At 41.9% G+C, this 24,027-nt stretch overlaps 3 protein-coding genes across 5 annotated transcripts in view; 2 read left to right on the forward strand and 1 right to left on the reverse strand.

Moving 5' to 3' along the window:
• Nucleotides 1-9,671, reverse strand: part of anxa6 (annexin A6) — an 11,091-nt gene extending 1,420 nt beyond the window's left edge. The window contains exons 1-24 of one of the 2 annotated variants that reach the window (XM_031857878.1): nucleotides 9,556-9,671; nucleotides 8,568-8,623; nucleotides 6,829-6,913; nucleotides 6,556-6,650; nucleotides 6,326-6,439; nucleotides 6,146-6,236; nucleotides 5,976-6,055; nucleotides 5,820-5,876; nucleotides 5,056-5,149; nucleotides 4,451-4,546; nucleotides 4,294-4,352; nucleotides 4,056-4,178; nucleotides 3,903-3,961; nucleotides 3,518-3,596; nucleotides 2,838-2,919; nucleotides 2,657-2,751; nucleotides 2,366-2,479; nucleotides 1,549-1,639; nucleotides 1,385-1,464; nucleotides 1,107-1,160; nucleotides 922-1,015; nucleotides 715-810; nucleotides 550-608; nucleotides 199-321 (exon numbers count right to left, since the gene is read on the reverse strand). In XM_031857878.1, coding sequence (XP_031713738.1) covers nucleotides 199-321; nucleotides 550-608; nucleotides 715-810; nucleotides 922-1,015; nucleotides 1,107-1,160; nucleotides 1,385-1,464; nucleotides 1,549-1,639; nucleotides 2,366-2,479; nucleotides 2,657-2,751; nucleotides 2,838-2,919; nucleotides 3,518-3,596; nucleotides 3,903-3,961; nucleotides 4,056-4,178; nucleotides 4,294-4,352; nucleotides 4,451-4,546; nucleotides 5,056-5,149; nucleotides 5,820-5,876; nucleotides 5,976-6,055; nucleotides 6,146-6,236; nucleotides 6,326-6,439; nucleotides 6,556-6,650; nucleotides 6,829-6,913; nucleotides 8,568-8,570 — 1,923 coding nt within the window. In that variant the 5' untranslated portion in view covers nucleotides 8,571-8,623; nucleotides 9,556-9,671. Of the gene's footprint in view, nucleotides 1-183; nucleotides 322-549; nucleotides 609-714; nucleotides 811-921; nucleotides 1,016-1,106; nucleotides 1,161-1,384; nucleotides 1,465-1,548; nucleotides 1,640-2,365; nucleotides 2,480-2,656; nucleotides 2,752-2,837; nucleotides 2,920-3,517; nucleotides 3,597-3,902; nucleotides 3,962-4,055; nucleotides 4,179-4,293; nucleotides 4,353-4,450; nucleotides 4,547-5,055; nucleotides 5,150-5,819; nucleotides 5,877-5,975; nucleotides 6,056-6,145; nucleotides 6,237-6,325; nucleotides 6,440-6,555; nucleotides 6,651-6,828; nucleotides 6,914-8,567; nucleotides 8,624-9,555 lie in introns of both variants that reach the window. The other variant, XM_031857877.1, reaches the window with a different exon arrangement.
• A 2,906-nt stretch (nucleotides 9,672-12,577) lies between these two features.
• On the forward strand, nucleotides 12,578-18,477 carry LOC116389277 (cationic amino acid transporter 2). Of its 2 annotated transcripts, XM_031857868.1 has the most exons (12): nucleotides 12,578-12,662; nucleotides 13,031-13,404; nucleotides 13,949-14,104; nucleotides 14,192-14,357; nucleotides 14,485-14,621; nucleotides 15,216-15,438; nucleotides 16,554-16,690; nucleotides 16,783-16,885; nucleotides 16,978-17,111; nucleotides 17,262-17,428; nucleotides 17,520-17,628; nucleotides 17,714-18,477. In XM_031857868.1, the coding sequence occupies exons 2-12, from the start codon at nucleotides 13,035-13,037 to the stop codon at nucleotides 17,842-17,844; spliced, it is 1,833 nt and encodes a 610-aa protein (XP_031713728.1). In that variant the 5' UTR covers nucleotides 12,578-12,662; nucleotides 13,031-13,034; the 3' UTR covers nucleotides 17,845-18,477. The 2 variants fall into 2 exon arrangements, with proteins under 2 accessions (XP_031713728.1, XP_031713729.1); XM_031857869.1 differs by lacking the exon at nucleotides 12,578-12,662 and having other exon boundaries at nucleotides 12,706-13,404.
• An 86-nt stretch (nucleotides 18,478-18,563) lies between these two features.
• On the forward strand, nucleotides 18,564-24,025 carry LOC116389278 (platelet-derived growth factor receptor-like protein). Its single transcript, XM_031857870.1, has 7 exons — nucleotides 18,564-19,500; nucleotides 19,749-19,915; nucleotides 19,999-20,141; nucleotides 20,247-20,398; nucleotides 20,531-20,824; nucleotides 21,754-21,893; nucleotides 22,206-24,025. The coding sequence occupies exons 1-7, from the start codon at nucleotides 19,419-19,421 to the stop codon at nucleotides 22,410-22,412; spliced, it is 1,185 nt and encodes a 394-aa protein (XP_031713730.1). The 5' UTR covers nucleotides 18,564-19,418; the 3' UTR covers nucleotides 22,413-24,025.
• Nucleotides 24,026-24,027: the final 2 nt, after the last annotated feature.

Here is a 24,027-nt window from a genome sequence, read left to right on the forward strand (position 1 = left end):
CCCCCCCCCCCCCCCCCCCCCCCCCCCCCCCCCCCCCCCACACACACACACAGCAGCAGAAGAAGAACGTGCAACACACACTGACACAGCGTGGGACAAAGGCCAGGAGACAGAACCTCCACAGAAGAGATGAGAACACAACACACCAAACAAGAGTATTAGTTGACAAAGACTCCGACTTACGATCATAGTTTCTACCTGGATGAATTCATGGAGGGACACATCGTGTGTTTCCTTGAACTCTTTACGAATGTTGAAAAGGTCGACCTCGCTTCGGGACACCATGATGCGGATCAGCGCTCTGTCGTCCGTACCAAGGCCCTGCAGCCGAGATCAATAGATCATTTGTTTATCCTCATTAACTTACAGTGACTACTACTGTCTGAGAGCACTCAGCAGCATTGATACCAAGAAAGCACACAGAGGAGAGAAGACACAACCTAAATACATTGCACGCATCAGCGAGACCTGGATGACGTGCTGCAGACCTGCGGCCAGAATTATACAACTGCACAAACTTGCCAAATTTAAAGCATTATGAATAAATACCTTCATGGCTTTGTAAAGACGATCTGCTAAATAAGAGGGCTGGTTCTTTACACTGCGAACTACAAAGCAAAGAGAGAGAAAGAAAATGCTGAGGAGGAGTCACAGAATATATTGTGTCAGCAGTATACACTGTGACACTTTCAAAAGGTCAAAGACAAAGATTACCTATTGCATAAAATGCATTCTTGACATCTCCAGACATCTCCTTCTTGATAATCTGTTCAATGTCCTTGTTGGAGTATCTCACAAACTCCTGGAATACTGTGAATAGAAAGCACTGGGATCAGTTATCATGACATAGGTAATCATTTAGTTAGGGAAATTTCATTTAGATTTGTAATAAAGTGATCGCTGAGATCTCGTGACCTTTACCTTTCCTAAGATGGGGGAAGCTTCTGGTGCACAGAATACTCATGAACTTCATCTCCATGTCGTCAGAGTCGGCGTTACATGCATCAGCAAGTTCCTGATAAGTTCAGGAGGAACAAATATTCAAACCCATTCTTCCGTTACATATACAGTAAGATGTTACAGTAAAACATCATAGACTGAGTCACCTGAGCATCTGCAATAGCTCTTTCCTCATCTGCAGGGCCCTCTTCTCTTGCACCCTGAACAGAGTAAAGACGGTTGAATGCTACTTAACCATCAGTGGTTCACCAAGAACATTTTGTTTTTTCTTTATTATTTTACAACGACGTTGTGAAAGAAAACTGTGCATGTGATTAAATTCACATTTTTTGTTCTCTGCTACAGTTAGCAGACAGACTGCAACCAGTGAGTGGGTGTGGAAACAAAACACAGTCTAAGTTCTCAAGATGAGGATGATGATTACCTGCACAAGAGAAACAAGGATGCGGCAGAAGTGGCCTGATGTGTCTGAATGAATGGATTCCTCCAAAGACTTCTTATAGGCTGTGATGTAAAAGGTTTGCATGTAAAAGGATTCCAGTCCAAGTGAGTGCTTTTAACATATTTTTTTGGGGGTATTAAACTCACCACCCTGATAAGCAGCATTCATGGCAAGTATTTCCTCATTGCTCCTGGTGACCAGGATCTCAATCAGAGCGTGTTCATCTGTCCCAGCCCCCTGTTCAAAACAATTAAAGAGTTTAAAGCACAAAAAGGCAGGGGGGTTTCACAAATGCAACAGCGACAAAACAACAAACCACATGAACATGAACCACACCACACAGTGAGGAAGAGAGTTCGTGTGAACCGTGCCTCCCTATATTTACTGACAAAATCCAAGTTTTGTAATCCCTGTTTGATTTTTCCTATTTTCAACATCACAGACCCTCCTGATAACGATCTGTATCGATCATCTCATGCCTATGAATAAGCCAGGAAGTAAAATAGGCTGAACTCTTTGAAGCCTAAATAGCGCAGTGGACAAGTGCTTGTGTGACCACTCAAGACATAAATGCAGCAAACAGTCTATTTTGATTGTATGCTGTCAAATAAGCAATTTATTAAATTGCACTGCATCAAAATGTACACAATAGGGACATGCATTTAAAATTTCTGCACTCAGTTCCTGTGTGTTCAGAGTGAAGGATGAGTTAGGTTTCTACACAAGGCTATTCAGTCAGTGTCTGATAAGTAACACACACGTAAAATGCAAAGATATTTGACTTTTAAATATATTCTGTGTAACTGCCATGACATTCAAGCAGTAGCTATAGCACAGACTTGGAAAATAGTGAAGTTATGAAGGAGTAAATTCCACTAATGAGTTCCTGTTTTTACTACACATGCACTGTAAATTAACCATGTCATCAAAGACAAATCATTCGGTGATTTGGATCTACTGTACCTCTATTGCCTTCCTCATCATTTTGGCATCAAACTCTGCAGGCTTCAACATGAGCCCAATGATCAGCCTCTCTAAGTTCTTTGACAGCTCAGACTTCAGGTCCTTCAGCAGATCCTGAGGACAGATGATCAAACACACTGAGTTACAGCAAACAGCTTGAAGCGAATGCTAGATGTTAAGTCTGACATGTTGAGTTTAACACATCCAGTGGTGTACATGTGCATCAAAACGCGAAAAGGTGAGACATAATTTGTTTTGAGGTTTAGGTTTGCAATAATTGATTTCACTCACCCGTCCCAGTTGGGATTTGAAGGCCTGTCTGATCTCTTGCCTCTGAGCGTTGCTTCTCTGTGCAACAATGTCAATGATTGCATCTTCGTCTGTTCCTGTAGGCAGCAACAGGCAGTTACATTCGTAAAAACTTGCTTTGTAAAATTGTAGCGGTGTAAATGTGCTTTTACGGGTTGCATACCGAATCCCTTCATAGCCTTCCTCAGCGCTTGTGCATCAGCAGCAGGGTCAAAACTGGGTGCAGGGCGCACTGTTGACCTTAGCTAAGGTAGTGGGATGACACGATTAGAAGAGGAGATTCAATAATTACACACACACATAATGTGGAATGGAAAGTGAGACAGTTTCACTTGATAAATATAAAAAAAAAATAAATTTAATGCACCAGATGTGTAATTATTTATTATTAAAGCAGTAAACATGCAGAACTATACAACAGAAAAGAGTTTGTTGAGGGGGGTGTGCCCTCTTGAGGTTAGAAGCCATGACATCACCAACAATGGGAAAGGTGGGTAGGCTGAAGAACAACTGAGTTTTATAGAGCGTTAGTGAGACGAGCTTTTGTTGACCAAAATGCTCAAAATCTTTTTGACATTCACTCCAAGGACAAAGCGAGGCAAACGGTGGTTTTGAGAGCGCATTATAACAAAAAAAGATTTGTTTTGGAGTGCACAGCATTCTGATCCTATCCGCAGTTACACAAAGCCCTCGCTGTGTAGACATGGCAGCGTTATCAGCACCAAGTCGGTAGCATTGCAAGAAGCAGGGTCATTGCAGGGCCAGCAGGTAATTAGGATGCATGCCACTGCCAAGCCAAACCAAACATGCAATGAAACATCTATTAGCAGATGGGGCCCAAACCTGGACTTTGGTGATGGCACTTATTTCCCACATCTTGTAGGCTATCTGAGCAGCTTCAGGGAAGAACTCTCCAGCTAAGCTGTAATGATCAGTTTTACACAAGACAGCACAGTCAGCAAAGCCAAAACCTTCAGATGGTACAGAGTGAGTACTACACTGGAGAAGACAGGGATCTGTTATTAGATACACTGCTGCTTTTCTTTCAGACAATCATTGGATATAAACTTTACCAAGTAGTTCTCTTCACTGTTGCTTTGATCATTCTTCTCCCATAACTCAATAGGCCGTGGTTAAACTCCCCTCAGAAAACAGTAACTCCTGAAAAGTGGTGCTCTACCACCCCCCTCTGGTCGCTGCTGTTGCTTCCAGCCACACTGTTACTTACTCATCATCTCCTCCACACAGATTAAGCAGTGTCCTCTTGTAATCCCCTGACGTGTCATCCTGGCAGGTTTGAACAGGCAAAGAATCAGGTTATAGGTGTACGATCTTCTGATGCTATTTAATTCAAAGGATATTTTAAAAAATCGTTACCAACCTGAATCATGTTGTAAAGTGACTTCTCATACAATAGGCGGAAACACTCTCGAATGTCCAACATGTCTATTTCGGAGCGAGAAATCATGATCCTGATCAGGGTGCTGTCGGCTGTACCGAGACCCTGGAAATGACGGAGAGGACAAGTGGATACCAGGCAACTATTAGTAGTCCTGATCAATTTAAAAATTCATATCAAAATGGTAGACTGCAATGAATGTGTTGTCTCGTATGTTTACCTTCATTGACTTGTAAAGGCGCTTGGCATAGAACATGGGAACACTCCTTATGACCTGGACTGTGAGAAAAAACAAGAAGAGAGCCTTGTGTTAAAGTGACAGCTTGACCCCCCCCCCCCATGTTGCTTTAAAGCGCTACGCTCAGTTTGTTTCTTACCAACAGCCAGCATCAGCCTCTCAAAGTCCCCAGACAACTCATGCTTAATGCTGTGTTCTATGGACATCTCGGCAATCTTCTCGTACGCATCGAATACTGAACAAACAGAAGACAACATAGGGAAATGTGAACTATCTTGTGCTAATTGAGGTATTTTCATGATGTTGAGCCACACTAACCTGGTAAATATCACCTTCAAAACATCATCATGTTAGCATTATTACTGTGAGCACGTTAGCATGAGGATGTTACCTCAAAGCACCACTGTGCCAAAGTAAAGCCTCACAGCACCAATATGGCTGTAGAGTGCTGTAGCACAAGGCCTCTTTGCTTTGAACTGATGTTACAATTGGAACCCACTTCTGCCATATGTTTTCATATTTAATGATTTCATCTCTGCGACACAGAGATTTCAACTTGTTTAAAAAGAAGTTCTGAAGAGCAGAGACAGCTTTCTTGGCATTAGACATAGAAGGCACATTGGTAGAGGAGCGTTAACTATGACAACAACATTTAAACTGCCATTAACTGCTGAGACTCGAGGTCACAGTGGGAATGTCTGGATGCCTCACTGCCCTGTTAATTATCCTGAGAGCCGTGCTCACCCATGCAGAGGTGGGTCACACTGCGGTTTCCCAGGATCATGATGAATTTGGCCTCGTCGGTCCCCCACTGCTCTTCTCCGGCTGCATATAGATCCTACGCAGAGGTAAGGACACACAGGATGAGATGATACGATATGAAACAAAAAAAAATATGTTTCAGACATCCAAAGTCTATCATTGCATGCAGAGTTTATCCACCGTAAAAAGTGACCTTATCGTACATTGCAAATGAATATCACATGTGGGTTATGTTGGAAGAAATTTAAAAAAAAAAATACATTAATTTGGCAAGACAGTTTTATTTCAGCAGTTTTGCTTTAGTGATAGCAGAGTCAGTTGGTTGGCCCAAAATTTGGCCCAAATGTCCGCTGTTGGATCGATTATTATGAAACAAATGTGCAGACATTCATCGACCCGACTATGAAGTCTACTGTGTTAGGTGCAGCCTTACAGAGCATGCCTGTAAGTTCTTCGACAAATGACATTGACACCCACAGAAAAAGACAGTAGACTCTTAGTGTTGTTGATATATGCTTTAGCAATGCCTTGAATAATAGGCACACTCTTTTAGTGCAAAGTGACAATATGTTATAAATGAAGCAATACAAATTGTCGCCTATATGTTACTTTGAAATGTTTTTTTTTTTAAGTATTACTCAAGTACAGAAAATTATACACACAACATAAAAAAATTCAGTTACTTTTTGAATGAAGGCCATATAAAGCATGCAGCATTTCTCTACTAGTCACAAAGTGTTTCTCACTTGTGCATCCTGCTGCACCAGGTCTGCGTCCACCACTCCTGACTCATCTCTGGTCCCCTGGAACCATCACACCAAAACAACCAGTCAGCGGTTAAAGGCACCGTGGCTAAGACAGTCACTGTGTGGTTGACTGGATCCACTCCTCAGTGAACTGACCTGAAGTAAAACAACCAGCATCTTCTTAAAGTGCCCTGACGTGTCCGCGATGATGTCCTCCTCTATGTCTCTGCTATAGGCTGGAGACAAAGACATCAACGTCAAATGTTGACAGGTGCTAAACAAACAAAACGTTGATTTAAAATTACATCTTATTTAACATGTCTTACCGTCCTTGTATGCTGCGACCATCTCATTCATCTGTCTGTTGGTTCTGGATGCCATGATTTCAATGAGGCATCCCTCGTTTGTTCCAACTCCCTTGAAAAAGAGCATTAAGTTAAATATGAAGCTTCATTCAATGTAACTGGATTATTATAACGAATCTCACTCTGAGGTAAATATCTTACTTTGACTGCATCATGCATTTCTTTGGCGTCATGGTAGGCTGAGGTTCTCATCAGACTGACAATGAGACGCTCAAATTTGCCCGTCAACTCATACTTCAGATCCTCAATCAGGTCCTATTGTAACGACAACACATTATGGAGTCCTAACCACCGTCTGAATGTGTGGGAAAATGTGTTGCTATTCTAGCAAACAAAATTCAGAGATGAGATGATAATATGTATTCTTGTACCTTTCCAAAGCTGCATTTGTACGCTGCAATGACTTTCTGCCTCTGTGCATTGCTCTTTGAGGTGACCAGGTCCAATATGGCCTCTTTATCACTACCTGAGGAACACAAAGCAACATCTTCAACAAACTCCATCTCACACACAGAAAACTGATCTGACTGCCATGATCGCTGTGTGAAATTCTTTGTGGGATCATTCAGCCTACGAGTCAAAAAGATGAAAGATGACCTTTTCCCCCTCCGTGGTCAAAAATGCCGGAGGAGGGAGGAACTCACCGATGCCTTTCATCGCATTGTAAAGGGCCTCAGCATCAGCGGTGGGATCGAAGTCCGGAGCATCTGTTATTATGCCTCTGAACACCTATGAGAAGAAGATTCAACTCAATTTAAAATTGTCATGTTGTGCCATCTAGGTATGTGGAACTCTGACATGATACGGAGACATGCAACTTTTTTGTACTAAAGATAAACATAAAGAAGTTGTCATGTATATATCATCTGCATTTTATTTGAATGACAATATTTCCATACCTGTTCAATGGACTGCCATGAAATGGTACTAACATTCATAGTCCCCAGAGGATAAAGCCTACAGGCTTTGTTGATCCCCTGACTTTTAATCTATAGTGCTGCTTTCATCAGGTCAAATGTTTAATTGACCAATACTTTGTGTATCTTTCTAATGAGCAAATGTTAAGATTGTGAATTATTCCTGCTAAACATCCACATGTTAGCATTGCCAGTGTGAACATGTTAGCATGCTGACATTAGCATTTAGCTCAAACCATCGCTGTGCCTGAGTACAGGCTCACAGAGAAACTAGCAAGGTCATGTTCCATCACATACTGTCTGTGTTCCTTGGTTTCTCCTTTACCATGTACTATGCTGCTCACCCTAACCCAGACAGCACAGACAGAGGCTGGATGTGAACCTTCCCAACTGAAGTTCAGAAGGTCAGAACTCACTTTGTTTCCAGGGTCAAAAAGTTAGCATTCGATGTCCCGATTTTGAACAGTGCGCTGGCTTGACCCACACTTCCTTGCAGGGTGTGAGTAGTGGACTGTGTTAAAGTGGCAGTGATGGGACACTGCGACATGACTGCTTGCACCTGTCTCACCCCCAGCCGAGACAGAGCAGAGGAAAACCTGCTATTTCTGTGTGTGTGTGTGTGTCGCCGGTGCACGTAGGAGTGGGACAGTGGGTTTGTAGGAGAAGCAGGGAGTCAGGTTGCACACAAAGTAGCTCCTTTTGCAGGGGCCTGTCATACAACGGCTCAAAATGCTGATTGCTCAATCGTTTGGGCCCTGTGAAGCTGTGAGGCTAGATGCTCATTCACTGGGGCAAATCAGAAAGCTTGGCCTGCATATTGAAAGCTCAAACTTGCAGCTGCTGCCGTATGGAGATTACTGCTGCATCGAGGCAGTCGGCCAAAATATGCTCTCCACCCTGGTGAGGTGCCACTGCACATGCTCAGATCGTCTGCTTCACCGCGGCGACCATCACTCTTCACGACAGCTGGACAGCTTCACCCACATAGCAACCGGGCCACAAACACAAGCCCTCAACAACAGGCCTTCAACTAATCTCATTTATGGTTCTTATGTGGAAAAGTCCTAATGTGGATTTAATTTTCGGAGGTACATTTCTACCCCTTCCTTCCTTTCTCACTCGCTTGTTTCCTCTGTTGCCAAGGCCACAACTGTGCAGAGCATAATTAAGAGCAAGCGTGTGTTTCACCTCAAGTAAGATCAGAAGGACGGGACACTGACGAGAAAGCTGGACGACAAAGCTATTGTACAGATGCTGTCAGGAGCACCGCAGGTTACAATGACACCCTACCCGGCTGCCTTTATGATGGGGAAGAATCACATGGTGGCAGGTGACAGAAAGATGACCTCACTCTGTCCATTCAGTGGCACACAAAACCATCCATGCTCCACAGATACAAAGTGTGCTCAGATACAATCTGAATCATACTTACATAATGCCAGAGGAGAAAGGTCCTGTCTACTTACCATTTCTATATTTGGTCTGCTGTGTCAACACTGCACTGGAATCAATAGTTTCAGTCCTAGAGAGAGAGAGAGAGAGAGAGAGAGAGAGAGAGAGAGAGAGAGAGAAAGAAATGCTGATGTAGGGATGGGAACAGCATTGCAAAAACATCCTTGTCTTAATGAGGGTATCATTTCCCTCGGATGTGCGGGAAATCATGTTGCAAAGACATCAATATTCATGATGATGACGATCCCTGCTTTTTCCTGGCTAATTCTAATGAGGGCTCTCTGTTCAGTGTGCTGGTTAAAACCATCTACAGCTCAAGAATGTAATGACATGCAGGCCGATGGAATTTGCATTCAGCCAACTGGCAGGAAAACTATTTCATCACATTTTCCATATACTCTAACAGATAATGCAGCCATTCAGTAAAGCATATGGAGGCAGCTGCTATATAGAGAAAGTATTTCTGCTAACTCTAGTGACTACATTTCTCAATTTAGAATCACGGTGCAAAATTACGAAACCTTTCTACAGATCAAATTGAGGACAGGGTAAATACAGACTTATATTTGTTCAGCTTTTCTAAAGAGAATTAAAGAGGAAACGCCTTCGTGGTTTGAAATGTTGTGCTTTTTGTTTACGACTGGATGTGAAGCTATCCCAAAATAGCATGCAGGCACAGTTTAATGTCAGAATGAAGGTCTGGGGGGAGTGGGCCATGTAGAACCACACCCTTCTTTGTGCCCCACATAGAATAAACTTCGGGGGCTTTACATTAACTAAAGGATATATGTTTTTTTTCTAATGCTTTTTTTCTAACTCTCTCTGACATTTTAAGACGTTATAGTTGTACATGATATCACTTTTATGTGCAATAATTCCCAGAATTATCTTGCCTACTGCAGTTCATTAGCACGTTGAAAAATGAAGCATCAGTAAACTTCTCCAGGAGCAGTTTTGCTTCGAACTGAAAAGGTTTAGGTAATAATAGTAAACATATTTTACCTTGTGTGTGAAAGATCCAGTGAGAGTGTTTCTGCTGTCTTTGCTGTGTCCCCGGTCTGTCTGTCTCCTCCGGCCAGGCTAAGCAGTCCCGTTACGTGTCCTCCTTGACGCAACGACTGCGGCGCTCCGTCGCGCAGCTTGAAGCGTGTGTGCGTGCGCGTGCGCGTGTGTGTGCGAGCCTGGTTTTAGCAATGCAATGTCCCACGGTGAAGACATGCATGTGACCGGTATCACCCAGTCCTAACTGAAGCATAAACGCATGGAGGCCGCGCAATTGTTAAGTTGCCTACATCTTTAAAAACATTGAAAAGCAATTTAAATGGGCCACGCAAAGCGTCAGTGTGCACGCACACCTTCATGTTGAGTTTGGATAAAGACCCTTATCACTCCGGAATTTCTTTAACTTTGTCACATGACCAAGAGTTCAGATGTGATTTTAACAGAAGGGAGCTGCAGGTGTTATGTCGATGTCTGTTTCCCTCTTGTTAAAATCAATGATACACCTGATACATACATACATGATGTGAGAGCTTGCCTGCTCTATTTCTGTCCTGTCAGGCGTCTATTCCAGTCAGAGGGGGAGACAGTTGCCAGCATAGTTAGGGGGGGGAGAGAGCGAGAGAGGCATGTCAGCATTGTGGACTAGATAAGGAAAAAAAAAAAAGTGGCGCGGTAAGAGGCACCATGGTATCAGAAATGATTTCCAACTGGATTTTATTTACATTTCGATTTTCTTTCTGCCACTGTTCAGAGTGAGAGGGGGCCATATGAGGTCAACACAGATGGAGGTGGGAGGCACCAGTGATGAAATGTAATTGTTATATACTGACCTCTTCTGCTTTTAAAATGCATTGCATGAGAACCTCATCGTATCTCAGGCGGTGTTGGGAAAAACTGCAAAATTCCAGCCCAAATGGGATCTACAGACAATCAACAATTGGGCTCAGTAACATCCCCGAGGGCACAAAATAAATGTGTGTAATATATATTTAAAACCATATATTTGTGTCCCTAAACTAACCAGTGACTTCAATTTTTAACAATAACAGAGACATATCTGAAAAAAAGCTATTTTCCTAACACCACAAATTCATGGATTTAAAACAAATGAAATGAAAAAAAAACGTGAAAACAAAACAACAAATGAAGTGAGCACAAAAACATTTTTGACATTCTGAATGGGATTTGCTGTTCACAATTCTCACCCTGTGCCTCCCATGCAATAATGAGCACATTATGAACGGAACTGGTCGGGAGTGAGAAAGGCTACTTTGTAAGTAATTCCATTGAGTGGGAGGGTCTCACAGGGCACTCTTGTATATATCACAGTCAAAATCATGTTTCCTTCGTCCAAGTCAACAGCGCGGATATCTTTGCTTCATTTTGCTGTTTTGACCACACAGTCACCAGTCACTCCTTGTGGGACTGAAGACAAGGTAAACAACTTGTGTATCTACTGAATGAAATGACCAGAAGCCGGTCAGATTTAAACCCTAACCTCTGCTTTAACTTCTGTCTGAATGCTGGACTGCAATATTTCTCTGTAACACTTCTGTAACTGCACAGTAGACATGATGATTAATGATCATTAACTGAGCTTCACTGTCATGCAGATCAACCTTCTGATCATAAAGCTGCACATCACGTGCGTAGTAGCTGTGGTTCAGTTAAGTATTACCCCATTGTCCCCTTTTGGAAACGGTATCTCATCCAAGATCTGCAGATAGGAAGCCTGAGCTTCAAGTTTGGTCAAAGGTACTTTGACTGTCCACACCTCTGCTTTCCCACTCGCCTCCTGTCTGCTGCGTTAGATGCCAGGAGAGATTAGGTGAGCTGAAATCCCATGATGGGAGATGAGATGGCGAAAGCTACCTTTCACAGAGCAAGTGTGCAGCCCGCTGTGTGCATAAGCCATGAAAGCTGCTTTGTCCCCCTCTGTTTCCTTTACTCTAACCATTGGTCTGGCAGGCTCACACCTCCAGGTAGATATGGGGATACGGCAGGAAAAACTCCAACGTAGCCGCAGTGATAAGGTCACAGACTTGTTGTATGTACACATGCATGTAAACTTTGAGAACATAGTGTAGTTTTTTTTTTGATATGACGTACTGAACAGCAACACATCTGCATATCTCTAAAGTACAAGCACCTTGTAAACACAGTTTGGAAAGGGGCTATAAAGATAAAGTGTATCCTTGTTGTTTCTTATAAATGACCACGTTTTATTGATGGGTGCCAGACACTGAGGATGTTGTCAGTGTTTCTCAGTTTCTACTGCTGCCACATTCAGACCTTTCTGTTTTATTGGGTTTGTGAAGGACAAAATCCAAAGTCATAGACGAATGTGTACAGTGTAAAGTCTTGGATTATCTTGAAGGCATAATCATGAAAAGACCATCAAAGCCCCCCCCCCCCCCTCTGGTTTACAACACAAGCATGGGTTACACACACACCAATAGTCACATTTTTTAAAATATGCATTAAAGAAAACAAGTGTAATTTCCTTAAAGGTTTTGTTAATTTCCTTCTCTTCATTTCTTTTCTCCCTGCCGTGTCAGATATTGAAAATGTGGGATAAAAATCCAAATTACTTCTGGCTTAGAAGTTAAATAAACAACAAAAACTAACGTTACAAATTACAAACTGTGCAGGAGGTGTAGTCATTTAAAACAGGAAAAGAAAATTAAAAATGCCTTTTCTTAAAAAAAAACAAGCATGTCGACACAGGTAATGTAAACACTGCATCAGTGCATCTCTGACATGCTACTGCTCCCGTGATGTGGATACACACTTTGCGAATTAAAAAATAATTAATTTTTATTGCCACACAGGGAAAACAAATTATAAATGGATCTTCTGCATTATCAGGAACGTTCAAGGAAGTAATTGTGTAAGTAATTGAAGGTTGAGTAAAGTGCAGTTCACAAAGCAGGGCGTTACTTTTGAGATGTGGGCGGCGATGGAAACTCCAGGCATCAGCACTATCATATCAGGGGGGGTGATAAAGTAGGGCATGTATAAAAGAATAATGTGATTTACGGGCATGATGGATCCTATTAATTGTCTCTTCTAAGTGTCCCTGTGAGGCAAAGGATTATACAGGAGAGGTGAGTGAATTCAGTCTTCTTCTGTCCTTAATGTAAATCCAGTGAAATATTAGTAGAGCAATTGTTGAACAAGTCATCATCTAATCATGATTAAGGTTTAACAAAATGGAATTTGTCCAAGTCTCCATGGTTTATTGATCTTCCTTGATGCCTTTTAACTATCTCCTTTTGCCACTGTTACATGTTTCATGTCAAGAGTAAATGTTCTACAGTGGATCTGACATGACAATCATTCACTGACAGGTTCACTGTTCTGCCCTTTCTTCCCCACTCCTCTCCTCTCCCCTCACTCTCTTCCATTGACTCCCTCTTTCTCCATAACACTCCCACCTGTCTCTTCCTTTCCCATCCCTGATCCAAACGCATAGAAGCATGTCGTGCGGCTGGATGAAGTCCCTTCTGGTGAGCGTGTCTCAAAGGAAGCCCCTGGAGCCAGAGGGGGAGCAGTCCACGTTTAACCGATGCCTGACCACCCTGGACCTGGTGGCCCTCGGTGTGGGCAGCACCCTGGGGGCCGGGGTCTACGTCCTCTCTGGAGAGGTGGCCAGAGACACTGCTGGACCCAGCATCATCGTCTCCTTCTTCATCGCCGCCCTGGCCTCCATATTCGCCGGGCTGTGCTATGCAGAGTTTGGAGCGCGGGTTCCCAAAACAGGCTCAGCATACCTTTACAGCTATGTGACTGTCGGAGAGCTGCTGGCTTTTATCACTGGGTGGAATCTGTTACTCTCCTACGTCATAGGCAAGTGTGCTACCCAGGATTTGTTTCATTCAATGTGTCAATTACAATAGATTATCATGTCTGTTATTCAGCGAGGTAGGTTTTGTCCCCTTTAAAAAGTTGCCTCCAGCTAAAAATGTATCGGAAAAAAAATATATTTTCAATATAATCTCTGTCGTAATATTTATTTCTGGCTCAATTTTTTAGATTTTCATCCTCTGAAAAACACATTTTCCTCTCATGTAACATGTTTGACTCACTGAGAACACTGAAACCTATCAATGATCAACCATCAACATGAGACACGTGAACACTTTGACCTTTCACTTGTTCTACAAGCAGATTCTTAATGGCTCTTTTAACAGCGAAAGTTTTCCTGTTAAGAGTGTTTTTCACAAAAACTAGTTAAAGTCATTGCTTGCATGTCATTAACCCTTGTGGTTTGAAATAACAGAGCCATAAAGTGTGAAAGACGAAGGAGCTATCACCATGAGTATTTTACTGTTTATGACTTCAGTTATTGAATGGTGACTCTGGTGATTCATTTATTGCATCCTTTTCTCAGGGACATCTAGTGTCGCGCTGGCATGGAGTGGGACATTTGATGACCTAATAGGGGGGGCCATATCGAAATACTTTGAAGCAAATGCGGCCATGAGCCTTACTGGCCTTGCACCTTACCCAGATGTCTTTGCTGCCGTTCTCGTCATGCTACTGTCAGGTACAATTATGAAACCGGTGTTGTTATGGTGGCAGCAGTAATATATAGGCTATAAAGAAAATAACACTCACCATGTTTCCGATGAAGGTGTGCTGGCATTTGGAGTGAAAGAATCAACAACAATCAACAAGATCTTCACAGTGATCAACATCCTGGTGCTGGTGTTTGTGGCCATCGCTGGGTTTATCAAAGGGGACATCTCCAACTGGCAAATCAGTGAGGAGGCTCTTATAAACGCCACGGCAGAATTCAAGTAATGTCAAAGAGCAATGGAAGCATTTCTGTGTTTGTGTGTGTGCGGGATCATTTCTTACATAAATACCATAGTATTGCTCCCTCACTTTAAATAAACACTAAATAATGTTCCCTGTCCACTGCAGAAATTTGAGCTCTACTGCCAATCTGACAAGTTTGTATGGAGCGGGTGGATTTTTCCCCTATGGCATTAGTGGAACGGTGGCCGGCGCTGCAACATGTTTCTATGCTTTTGTTGGATTTGACTGCATCGCTACAACAGGTGAGATGACAACGTCTCCTTTTATCAGTGTGATTATATGTTGTTCATTTTTTTTACCAGTAGATGAGATTCTTTTGCTAAATAAACAAGCACAAACTCACATAATACTGCATGCACGATGACAAAGCAGAAATGTGTGCCAGACTTTGAAGTGTAGCAACAGATGTCAGTATGTTTGGTGTGTTGTTGCTGAAACATTGAAGGGTTTTATATGGTATGGCTCCTGATAAGATTTGACAAAAGAAAAGTGGTACTGAAAACATTCCAGAGCTTTTTTTTATCTGTGTCTTGTGGCCTTTATCAGTGGAAGGAGTTTGCTAACCCATCTCGGAGATGGTTCAGTTGTTATCAGCAATTCCAGTTGCTTGATAACAACTGAAGTGACTCTGTTACAACTGAGCCAACTCCCTCTGATGAAGGTCACGAGTGCACCCTAGAATTGTGTTCATCAAACTGCCTTGTAAATGATAGTCCCTTGAGGTTTTGAATTATTACAATTATCATTTTGTCATATTTATGGGATATTACCTTTTTAATGTCATGTTACCCAAACAAGGCTGAAAATCTCACCGACTTCTTTGCTTTTCTTTGTAGGTGAAGAAGTGAAGAACCCCCAGAAGTCCATCCCTCTGGGCATTGTGGCCTCGCTACTCATCTGTTTCGTGGCCTACTTTGCTGTGTCTGCTGCTCTCACCCTCATGATGCCCTATTACCTGCTCAGTGAAAAAAGCCCCCTGCCAGTGGCTTTTGACTACATCGGCTGGGGTCCTGCCAAATACGTTGTGGCTGTGGGATCGCTGTGTGCTCTATCCACCAGGTAGGAAACCACTGGTAGTACAGGCGGGGTCATGTGATGTGACTGTCGTTGGAGAAAACAATGTTTGGGCTTAAAACGTTTCACTTTTCTTCGCCACGCCTGCAGCAAGGTCATTCCACTACTTTGTTCCAGACTGAAAAATCGCAACAACTATTGCATAGATTGCCATAAAACTTACAATAATGTTCCCCAGAGAATCACAGTGACTTTGGTGATCCCCTGACTTTTCCTTGGATAGATTGCCATGAAATGTGATACAGACATTCATTTTCCTCTCAGGATGAATTGTAGTAACTTTCCTTTAACCGTGGAGTTTGGCGATTTGTTTCCCGGCTCCCAGTGTCCAGGTTTCTGCCCAGGCGCTTTACAGCAAACCACTTGTCCTAAATGCGTAGGATGGGATAAATGCAGGGGTCAAATTTCATGTACTTCTCTGTACGTATACAACGATTCTGAAGAACTTTTAACACTAAACCAAGACAGTGAGCATGGTTATCATCAGCATGTTAGGATTGCCATTGTGAGCATGCTCAACGCACTGCTAAGTACAACCTCACAGAGCCGTAGCACTCTGCTTTAATGCCCTGTATTGAAATAAAAGTGTGCTCTACAGCAACATTAATCAGAAAATCCTCCAGCCATCCATCATATTACGCTTATCCGGGGATGGGTCACAGGGGCAACAGGCTTAGGAGGGTATTCCAGACGTCCTTCTCCACAACACTTTCCAGCTCTTCCTGGGGAACAACCTCAGCTGACATATTTTCTATAGAACTGCCATCTGTGAAAGAGGAAGGGCTTCAAATGACATCTAGAAACAATGCAAAGGAATCATCACAAAGCTCAGTTCAGCATCTAGGTCCAACAAGCTTTTCTTTAAATGCAATGTCTATTAGTATGACTTTAATTCATCAGAAAAGGGCCTAAATCAACATATCATGACAAACACTTGCCAGCAAATACATTTTGGAGTATGAATACAGCATATGAGATGTTATAATGAATAACCTATTTTTTCTTTTTTTTTTTACTAAATTGGAGTAAAGCCATGCTGGCCTGTTACTAAAAGTATATAAATGTTTGTTGACCGACACTGTTTGTGTTTGGCTCTCCAGCCTGCTGGGTTCGATGTTCCCAATGCCCCGGGTACTATTCGCCATGGCAAGAGACGGCCTGCTTTTCCAACCCCTGACCAAAGTTACCCCCAAGGGCAGTCCTGCCATAGCTACCATATCGTCTGGAACTGTGGCAGGTACAGATGTTCCAGCTGTTCATCAGCTTCTATGTACATGTGGTGAGGTTTACGGACTTAAGTAACACTGTATGCCTCTTTGTCATCTTTAGCCATCATGGCTCTGCTGTTTGACCTGGAAGCCTTGGTGGAAATGATGTCCATCGGCACTTTGTTTGCTTACACACTCGTGGCCATATGCATCTTAATACTGAGGTATATTTATTCCATCCGTTTCTTCTTCCACAGTGCTTTAGCTACTGAGAAAAAATATCTATGATACAAATGTATTTTTTTTCCCAATCAAGGTACCAAGTCGGTCCATCTGAAGACACAGACCTACAGATTAAAGAATCAAACACCAAGTTTGGCCTCCTGAAGCCTCCCTCAACTCCCAATGCATCCACCTCAAGAAGAGTCACAATCTTGACTCTAATCTCTGGTAAGCAAGGCAAACATTACTGAAGCGCCTGTGGCTTTTTTTTTTTTTTAAGTACCTTTTCTTGACCACCAATTTCTTTGCTTTGGAAAATTCTTTTGTCTCTCTGGTCCACGAACTGATGTCTCTTTTTCATCTTTTCTTTTTCTGCAGTTGCATGTTTGGTTGCACTGTGTGTCGTCCTGACGCAAGCCTTAGATGCTCTGTCCCGTTTGGAAGCATGGAGTGTGGTGGTTGTCTGCGTCCTCGCCTTCATTGTGTTGCTAAACACTTTCCTCATATGGAGGCACCCACAAAACACTGCCAAGGCATCTTTCATGGTGAGAGGAGTTGTGCACCTGAGCATTCTGAGCAAGTTCTAACAGACATCAAGTAGAACATCCTTTCACATCTTGTATTCTCTGTTCACAGGTGCCATTTCTCCCTGCTCTGCCGTTAGTGAGTACATTCATCAACGTCTACCTGATGGTCCAGTTAGGTGGAGAAACATGGATGCGATATGCTATTTGGATGTTAGTGGGTAAGAACATATTTCTGCTTGAAAGGATTAGATCTTTTATTGAGTTAGCTGCTGAACTGTAACGATCCCCCTCTTCTCTCGCCAGGGTTAGTCATCTATTTTGGCTACGGTGTTCGTCACAGTGTTCAGACGCAGCGCCTCAGGACCAACCAGATGAGGATCGAAACCGTCAGTGGCAAAGCAGACAATCACATCTTTAAGGAAGAAAAATTCTGAGCTCAGCTAGAGAGAAATAGATTGAGATGTTACAGTCAGTAACTGCTTTAAGTTCGTAACTACGGAGTGCAACAGGTGGTCGGTGATGAGATGCAGGCAAATGGACAGATGGGCCAACTTGTTAACTTTTGTTCCACTGTATGATGGAGTCTGAATTTATCTAAATATTATCTGTGCCAACATTGAACTGATGCCAGACGTATTTTTGGACATGTATATGTTTTCTGCATCAATGTCAGAGTGTCCTGGAGCCTTTAAATCTACTATCAATGTAGTTTACACCTCTGTTTAAAAAGAAAAAAGGGCTAGAACTATTTTCTGTTGATGATTACTATTTTGTTAACAAGTTTACATTTTCCATATCAATTGTAAAATATAGAAATGTATTGTAATTTTTTTACAATTCTAATTACGATTATGAATAACAAAAGAATAGTTTTTTACGTATCAAAATGTAGAAGTAGACAAAAGTACGATGTAGATACAGAAAATCGTGTGGAATGTCTTTTGCTCATAGTGTGTTTGAAGATCTATTTTATTAATTGTTGTTTCAAAGTGTAAATATGCAAACTGTACATGTTTTCTAATTATATATTGTAAATGTATTCCTTAATTAAAAAGAGAGAAATTTTCAAGAGGACTACAAACTGAAGGTAATTTTCTGGAGGGCATGTTGATGTTCAGTTCCACTCGTAATCTTGGATAAAGAGCCAGAGGCGTCTCACTACCCAGAGTTCACTGAGAACAAAGGGACCTTTCACAGCAGCTTACCTGTGTCATGTTCAAGATTGTGGCTTAGCTAGTCCCTCAAAAGGAAAGGTTTACATTGTTCTCACTGGGTACAGCATGCTATGGATTTAATCAAATATGTAAAACCTTGATTTCTTTTCCTCTTTAGAAACATGTCATTTTCACCAAGGATAGTTGGTAGTATAGATATATTGTAAAGTGTATTTATATACTGTACTGTACTGTAGTCTCTTCTCAGAGCACTTTACAATCTCTACAGCAGGTTATTGTGTTTAAAATATTGGTAAAATAGACCAAGTTAAGTTGATCATTAGTTTTCATGAATGATTTTGCATGATGACGATGATGATTTTATACTCGTCTAATGTATTTGTTAAGTGATAAGTGATTTGTTTTAATCGTTTAAAGCCAATCAGTAAATGTTGGACAAAGGGTTTATTGGGCACCAAATGCTTTTAATAACCTTGCCTGCCACAGTACTCCCTGTCTGGGCTGTGTTGATGGGCCGGACTCATGCAGCTAGCACACTTCCAGTCCAGCAGCTAAGCAAACAGGCTATGTGATTTCACACGGAGGGGCCTCCGTCTCTGGACCGTCATTGGTCAGGACAGGCTTGAAAGCCTCCATTGAGCCAGTCAGGAGGAATTTGGGGTACTAATGGCACTCTCAGGAGGAGGACTTTCCGTGAGTCTGGTAAACAACTGACAGCTCACTTTGCGAGCTCTGCCCTCCTCTTCTCTCTGGTTTCTGCAGCACGTCACTGTGTTGAACTACACTGAGTAACAAGACCACAGACCACTTTGATAGTATTCCACTGATCAATCATGCCTTTGGTGAACTTGTTTGGATCAAAGGGGAGGTGGGTGCTGAGCGCTCTCCTTATTTGTGCCGTAATCTTCGAGTTAGGTAAGTGACTTTATTCACTTGCTGAGAAAATTCTGTGAACATGTGTTCCTCGAATCGCTAAGGAGGGCATGACGTAGTCTAGAAGTTGGCCTGTGAGAAAAAAATAATAATATTGATCCGCCATGATGCCATTACCACATTATTCTTTTTACCAAGATATTAACTATAATCAATTCATATCATTAAACATTTACCTGTATCTATGTTTATAAACTATTGGTGCACCATGTGCTCTGCATATGATGTAGCTTATTGTCAGAAAGACACCCAAGAACAGAGGACCACTCCAGGAAGGAAGTCCAAGCCCAGCAAACCCAAACTTGGGAAATCAACAAATAAAGTGCCCAGAGTTGTAACAGCCAAACCCAAGCTGAAAGCCACACCTGCAGCCCCGGCACAGAATGTCCTCACACAGGTATTTCATATATATGACACGATGACTTTTGATTTGTTCATGGGACATTCATTCATGCGTGATATCATATCTCACACATATAGGTGCTAAACAGAGGGAAGTTTAAGAAGGTGGGAGAAACTTTAAGTGTGCAGACAGGAGACACCTTGGAGCTGAGGTGCAGGGGCAAACCTGTGCAGTGGAGCGTCCCAAAGTACCTGGAGGAGGATGATGATGGAAGGCTCAGGTAAGCTGAGCAGTCGATTCATTTTGTGCATGATGTACCATTTAGTCTTCTAATGCCAGAATGATGTCAATGATGTTTTCTGACTTCCCTGTTTTGGCTCTGCAGGATTGTCCAACACAAGCGATATGGCGTTCTGACATTAGTCAACACTACTGGTGTAGACACAGGGGAGTACACCTGTTATCCAATGTACTGTGAAGACACAGACTGCAGGAAGGAGTATGACAAAGCCGCCAAAGTCTTTGTATTCTTTCCCGGTACAGTGAATACACTTTGTTGATGCCTGCATGTGCACTTCTCAGAACTGCAGGCCTCCGCTTAATTTCCCTGCCAGGTTAAATAGGAAGATTTTTTACATTCACGCCATATCTTCTCACTCTAACAATCAGATCCACAAGAATTATTCGTTCCGTCATCTGACTACTACAAGGCGATTCAGCTGAGAACCAACTGGCCGACGCTCCTCCCCTGCCAGGTGACGTCACCTGAGGCTAAAGTGACTCTGCATCGCGAGTTTCCACCAGTGGAGGTGGCGGTGGACGGGAAGGAGATCTCGTTTAACGTCAAGAGGGGCTTCACCATTCATCGACCCCGGCCTCATCATGCTGGAGCCCTGTTCTGTGTCGCCAGTCTGGGCAACCTGAGGCAGAGCTCCACCAAGTACATGCTCATCTATGTTAACTGTGAGTGCTGCCGCTAAGTCGTCTATTCCCTTTATGGTGAATTCATTTATCGCCTCTTGCTGATCAATGATAAAGCCTTTCCCAGCATGCATCAGACAGGAACACAGATACTGTACATACTGTACAAGTAGACAAACCAGCAGTGCTGAAAAAAGTTTTATATTTGTACTTTTTGTTCTTGACTGTTGGTCAGAAACAAACAAAACTGAAATTTCAACTGCTTTCAAGTTTTACACGGCGACACTTCAACCACTTACAGTTCACAATTTGAACAACCAAAAAATATTTTTTTTCATCAACTTCTGACAATTTCTGTTCTTACACAATTGCTTTAAATTGTTACACTTCAGACAACATTTCCACTAAAATCATTGTTCAGTTTAAACTGTTGAACTCGCACTAATGTCTCTCAGGTCCTTCACTTCAAACTGCTACTTCAACTCCTTTCAGTGCTTGAACAGAGTCAACTCTTTTCTGCGTTTTCATTTCAACTGATAGTTGAACGTCACTCAGCGCTTACATTTAAATTGACTTTTCGACTGCATTCAGCACTTCCATTTTAACTGCTAATTCAACTCCTTTCAGTATTTGTCTTTTGACATCTTCAGCTATAACTTTGCCGTTTCAACATTTCAACTGCACAATTTCAGCAGCAAATTTTCTTCAGCGATACTTATTGACTGCAGAACAAGAAGTAACTATGTGTATTGACACTCTTGTTACAGTCATTCTTATTTGTTTACGCATTTGTACATAAAGTAGTTCTACTTCACAAAGAGGACATTGCAGTACTCCGGATACTTTTCTTAAGATTACAGGACAAAACAGGAAGAACATGAAAACTCTTCCAAAGAAAACTGCTGCCTACGGACACAGTTTCATTGTGCTGACTAACGCAAATTATTGTTTGGTTATCCCATTTCCATCAGACCCCATGGCTCCTCCTGCTCCAGTAATCCAGGCCTCATCAAGCTCGATGGCTGTGGGGGAGAATCTGCGTGTCAGCTGCTCCGTGGTGGGCGAACAGGACGTGGTCGTGGAGATCACCTGGGAATACCCAGGACAGCAGGTCAGACAAGAGAGGGATAATACAGCTTTTTGCTTCAATACTTTCCAATCATTTCAGGTTGGTTGTAAGACAAAGTAGCTGAAGGATCTGTTATTGATGTACATCCTGTGTCATATAGCTTACCTTGTCTTTTTAGCTAGTTTGTAATTAATTAAGAGGCATCCAACCTTTGGACTGCAGAGCATCTATTAATGATTTAATAACATTTAAGCTGCAGACTTACTGGCATATTATGAAGGGGGTCACATTTCTCCCATGCTGTACAGTATGTGTTTTTATCCAGACTAAAAGGCCCACTTGTTCTGGTTGCAGATTGGGAGGCCTCTGTACACACAGGAGAGCATCAGTCCCATCGGTGGAGGAGCGGCTCGACAGCAGTCTCAGTCTGTCCTCCTGGTGGACGAGGTGAGGGACGTGGACCAGGGAGCATACACCTGCACCGCCCAGAACCTGCAAGGAGCCAAATCAGTGTCCACCACTGTTAAAGTGGTCCCCAAAGCCAAACCTAAGAAACCGTAAACCATCAGAGAAGGTGGAGATCAGGGGAAGCATTTTGCTCTGCCACAGTATTAAACAGTATTCTAATCAGTCACATATGAATATCTGAGTACAACTAAATATCATCTCCTTCTGTCGTGACTCGTGAAAACACACTGCAACATCACAATTATAACAGAGATATGGTTGTTTAGATATGAATGTACTGTATGTAAATTGCTGTGCATTACAGTGTGGTCAAAGTTCTCAACACATATCGCTGTCTGTCTTTTTTTCTACTTTTCTTATTGTGCATGACCTCGCCAAACATGAGGGCAGTTGTGATGATATTATCATAAGATGGTTTATTTTTCCTTGAGTGAGATATTGTTTCCATAAAAATGTTTGATGTTTCATTTCTCAATTTTGTGATGTTTCGTGACATTTATTTAGTAATAATTAAAATGATAATTGTTGACATTAGATTTTGATGATCATAATTGTTTTTCATGAATAACTTAATCTCATCATTTTGACATTTCAGAATTTTGACGATTACATTGATAGAGAAATGTACAGAAAAATGTAGACCTAAAATAATTAATCAGCAACAATTCTTTTCTCCATTTACAGTACAGCTTTTTGTAATTTGAATATCTTTGTTGCACACTGTTGGACAAAATACATTTGATGACCCTTTGAGCTCTTGGAAATTGTGGTTTACATTTTTCACTATTTTGTGACTGAACAGCTAATCAAGAAAATTGAAATTGAAAATAATTGTTGCAGCCTAACAGAAATGTGAACGATATTTACCCTGAGAAGGATACTGTAAATGGTTGTATTAGTCTGTCAACAATGTATTGTTGGGCCCCTATTGACCTCCAACCCTCTGTTTATTATCACCAAAATAATAATCATATACAGTGTGCAGATCACACTCCACAGGACAGCTCTTATTTGAAATAACACTAACAAATAGATAATGCACCTGGTCCCAAGTTGTTTTTTGTGCGTCTCAGTTAGTTTGTGATACAACTTTAATTAGGAATATGCACAATATGAACCAAAATAATAGTAGAGACAGGGACTCTGTAGCCACGAGCTAGTCTTTGACCATAAACCTTAACAACAATGCCACCCCCTTTTGTTTAAAATGGGAGACACTAGGTGACTTTAATCTAAAAACACAGGTTACCACAGTGAAGTTGTGAGTGTGTTGTCAAGCATCAATTAAGAAACCTGTTTCCTTTCATACTTTTTTTATTCTTAAGGAGCACTGCTAAACAACTACAATGCCCAGCTGTTTTGGGAAATTACTGACCCTTTTCTAAAAGAAAAAAAAATACTCGTGACTAGTGACATCTTTTCAAAGATTTAAAAAGCTGAGAGCCACAGACAGCTTAGGCAAGGTGGAAAGTATTGAGACTAAAACATAGTTGGTTTTGGTCTTTTCATTATATTGCTTCACAGTAAGAAAAATATAATAATGTTTTTTTTGCTGTAAACACAATTGTTTTCCCTGAAATCCCGTTTGTGTTTTCCCTAACGTTGTTTTTTCTGATTGATTATGCTCTGATTTGTCCCAGTTGTACTTTGCACCTCGAGGCCATGTGTTTCTCCCATATTTAAAAAGACAAAAGCACAAATAAATACT

This window comes from Anarrhichthys ocellatus, unplaced genomic scaffold (genome assembly GCF_004355925.1).
Source record: "Anarrhichthys ocellatus isolate YVR2014 unplaced genomic scaffold, GSC_Weel_1.0 scaffold19, whole genome shotgun sequence".
Classification (NCBI taxonomy): domain Eukaryota; kingdom Metazoa; phylum Chordata; class Actinopteri; order Perciformes; family Anarhichadidae; genus Anarrhichthys; species Anarrhichthys ocellatus.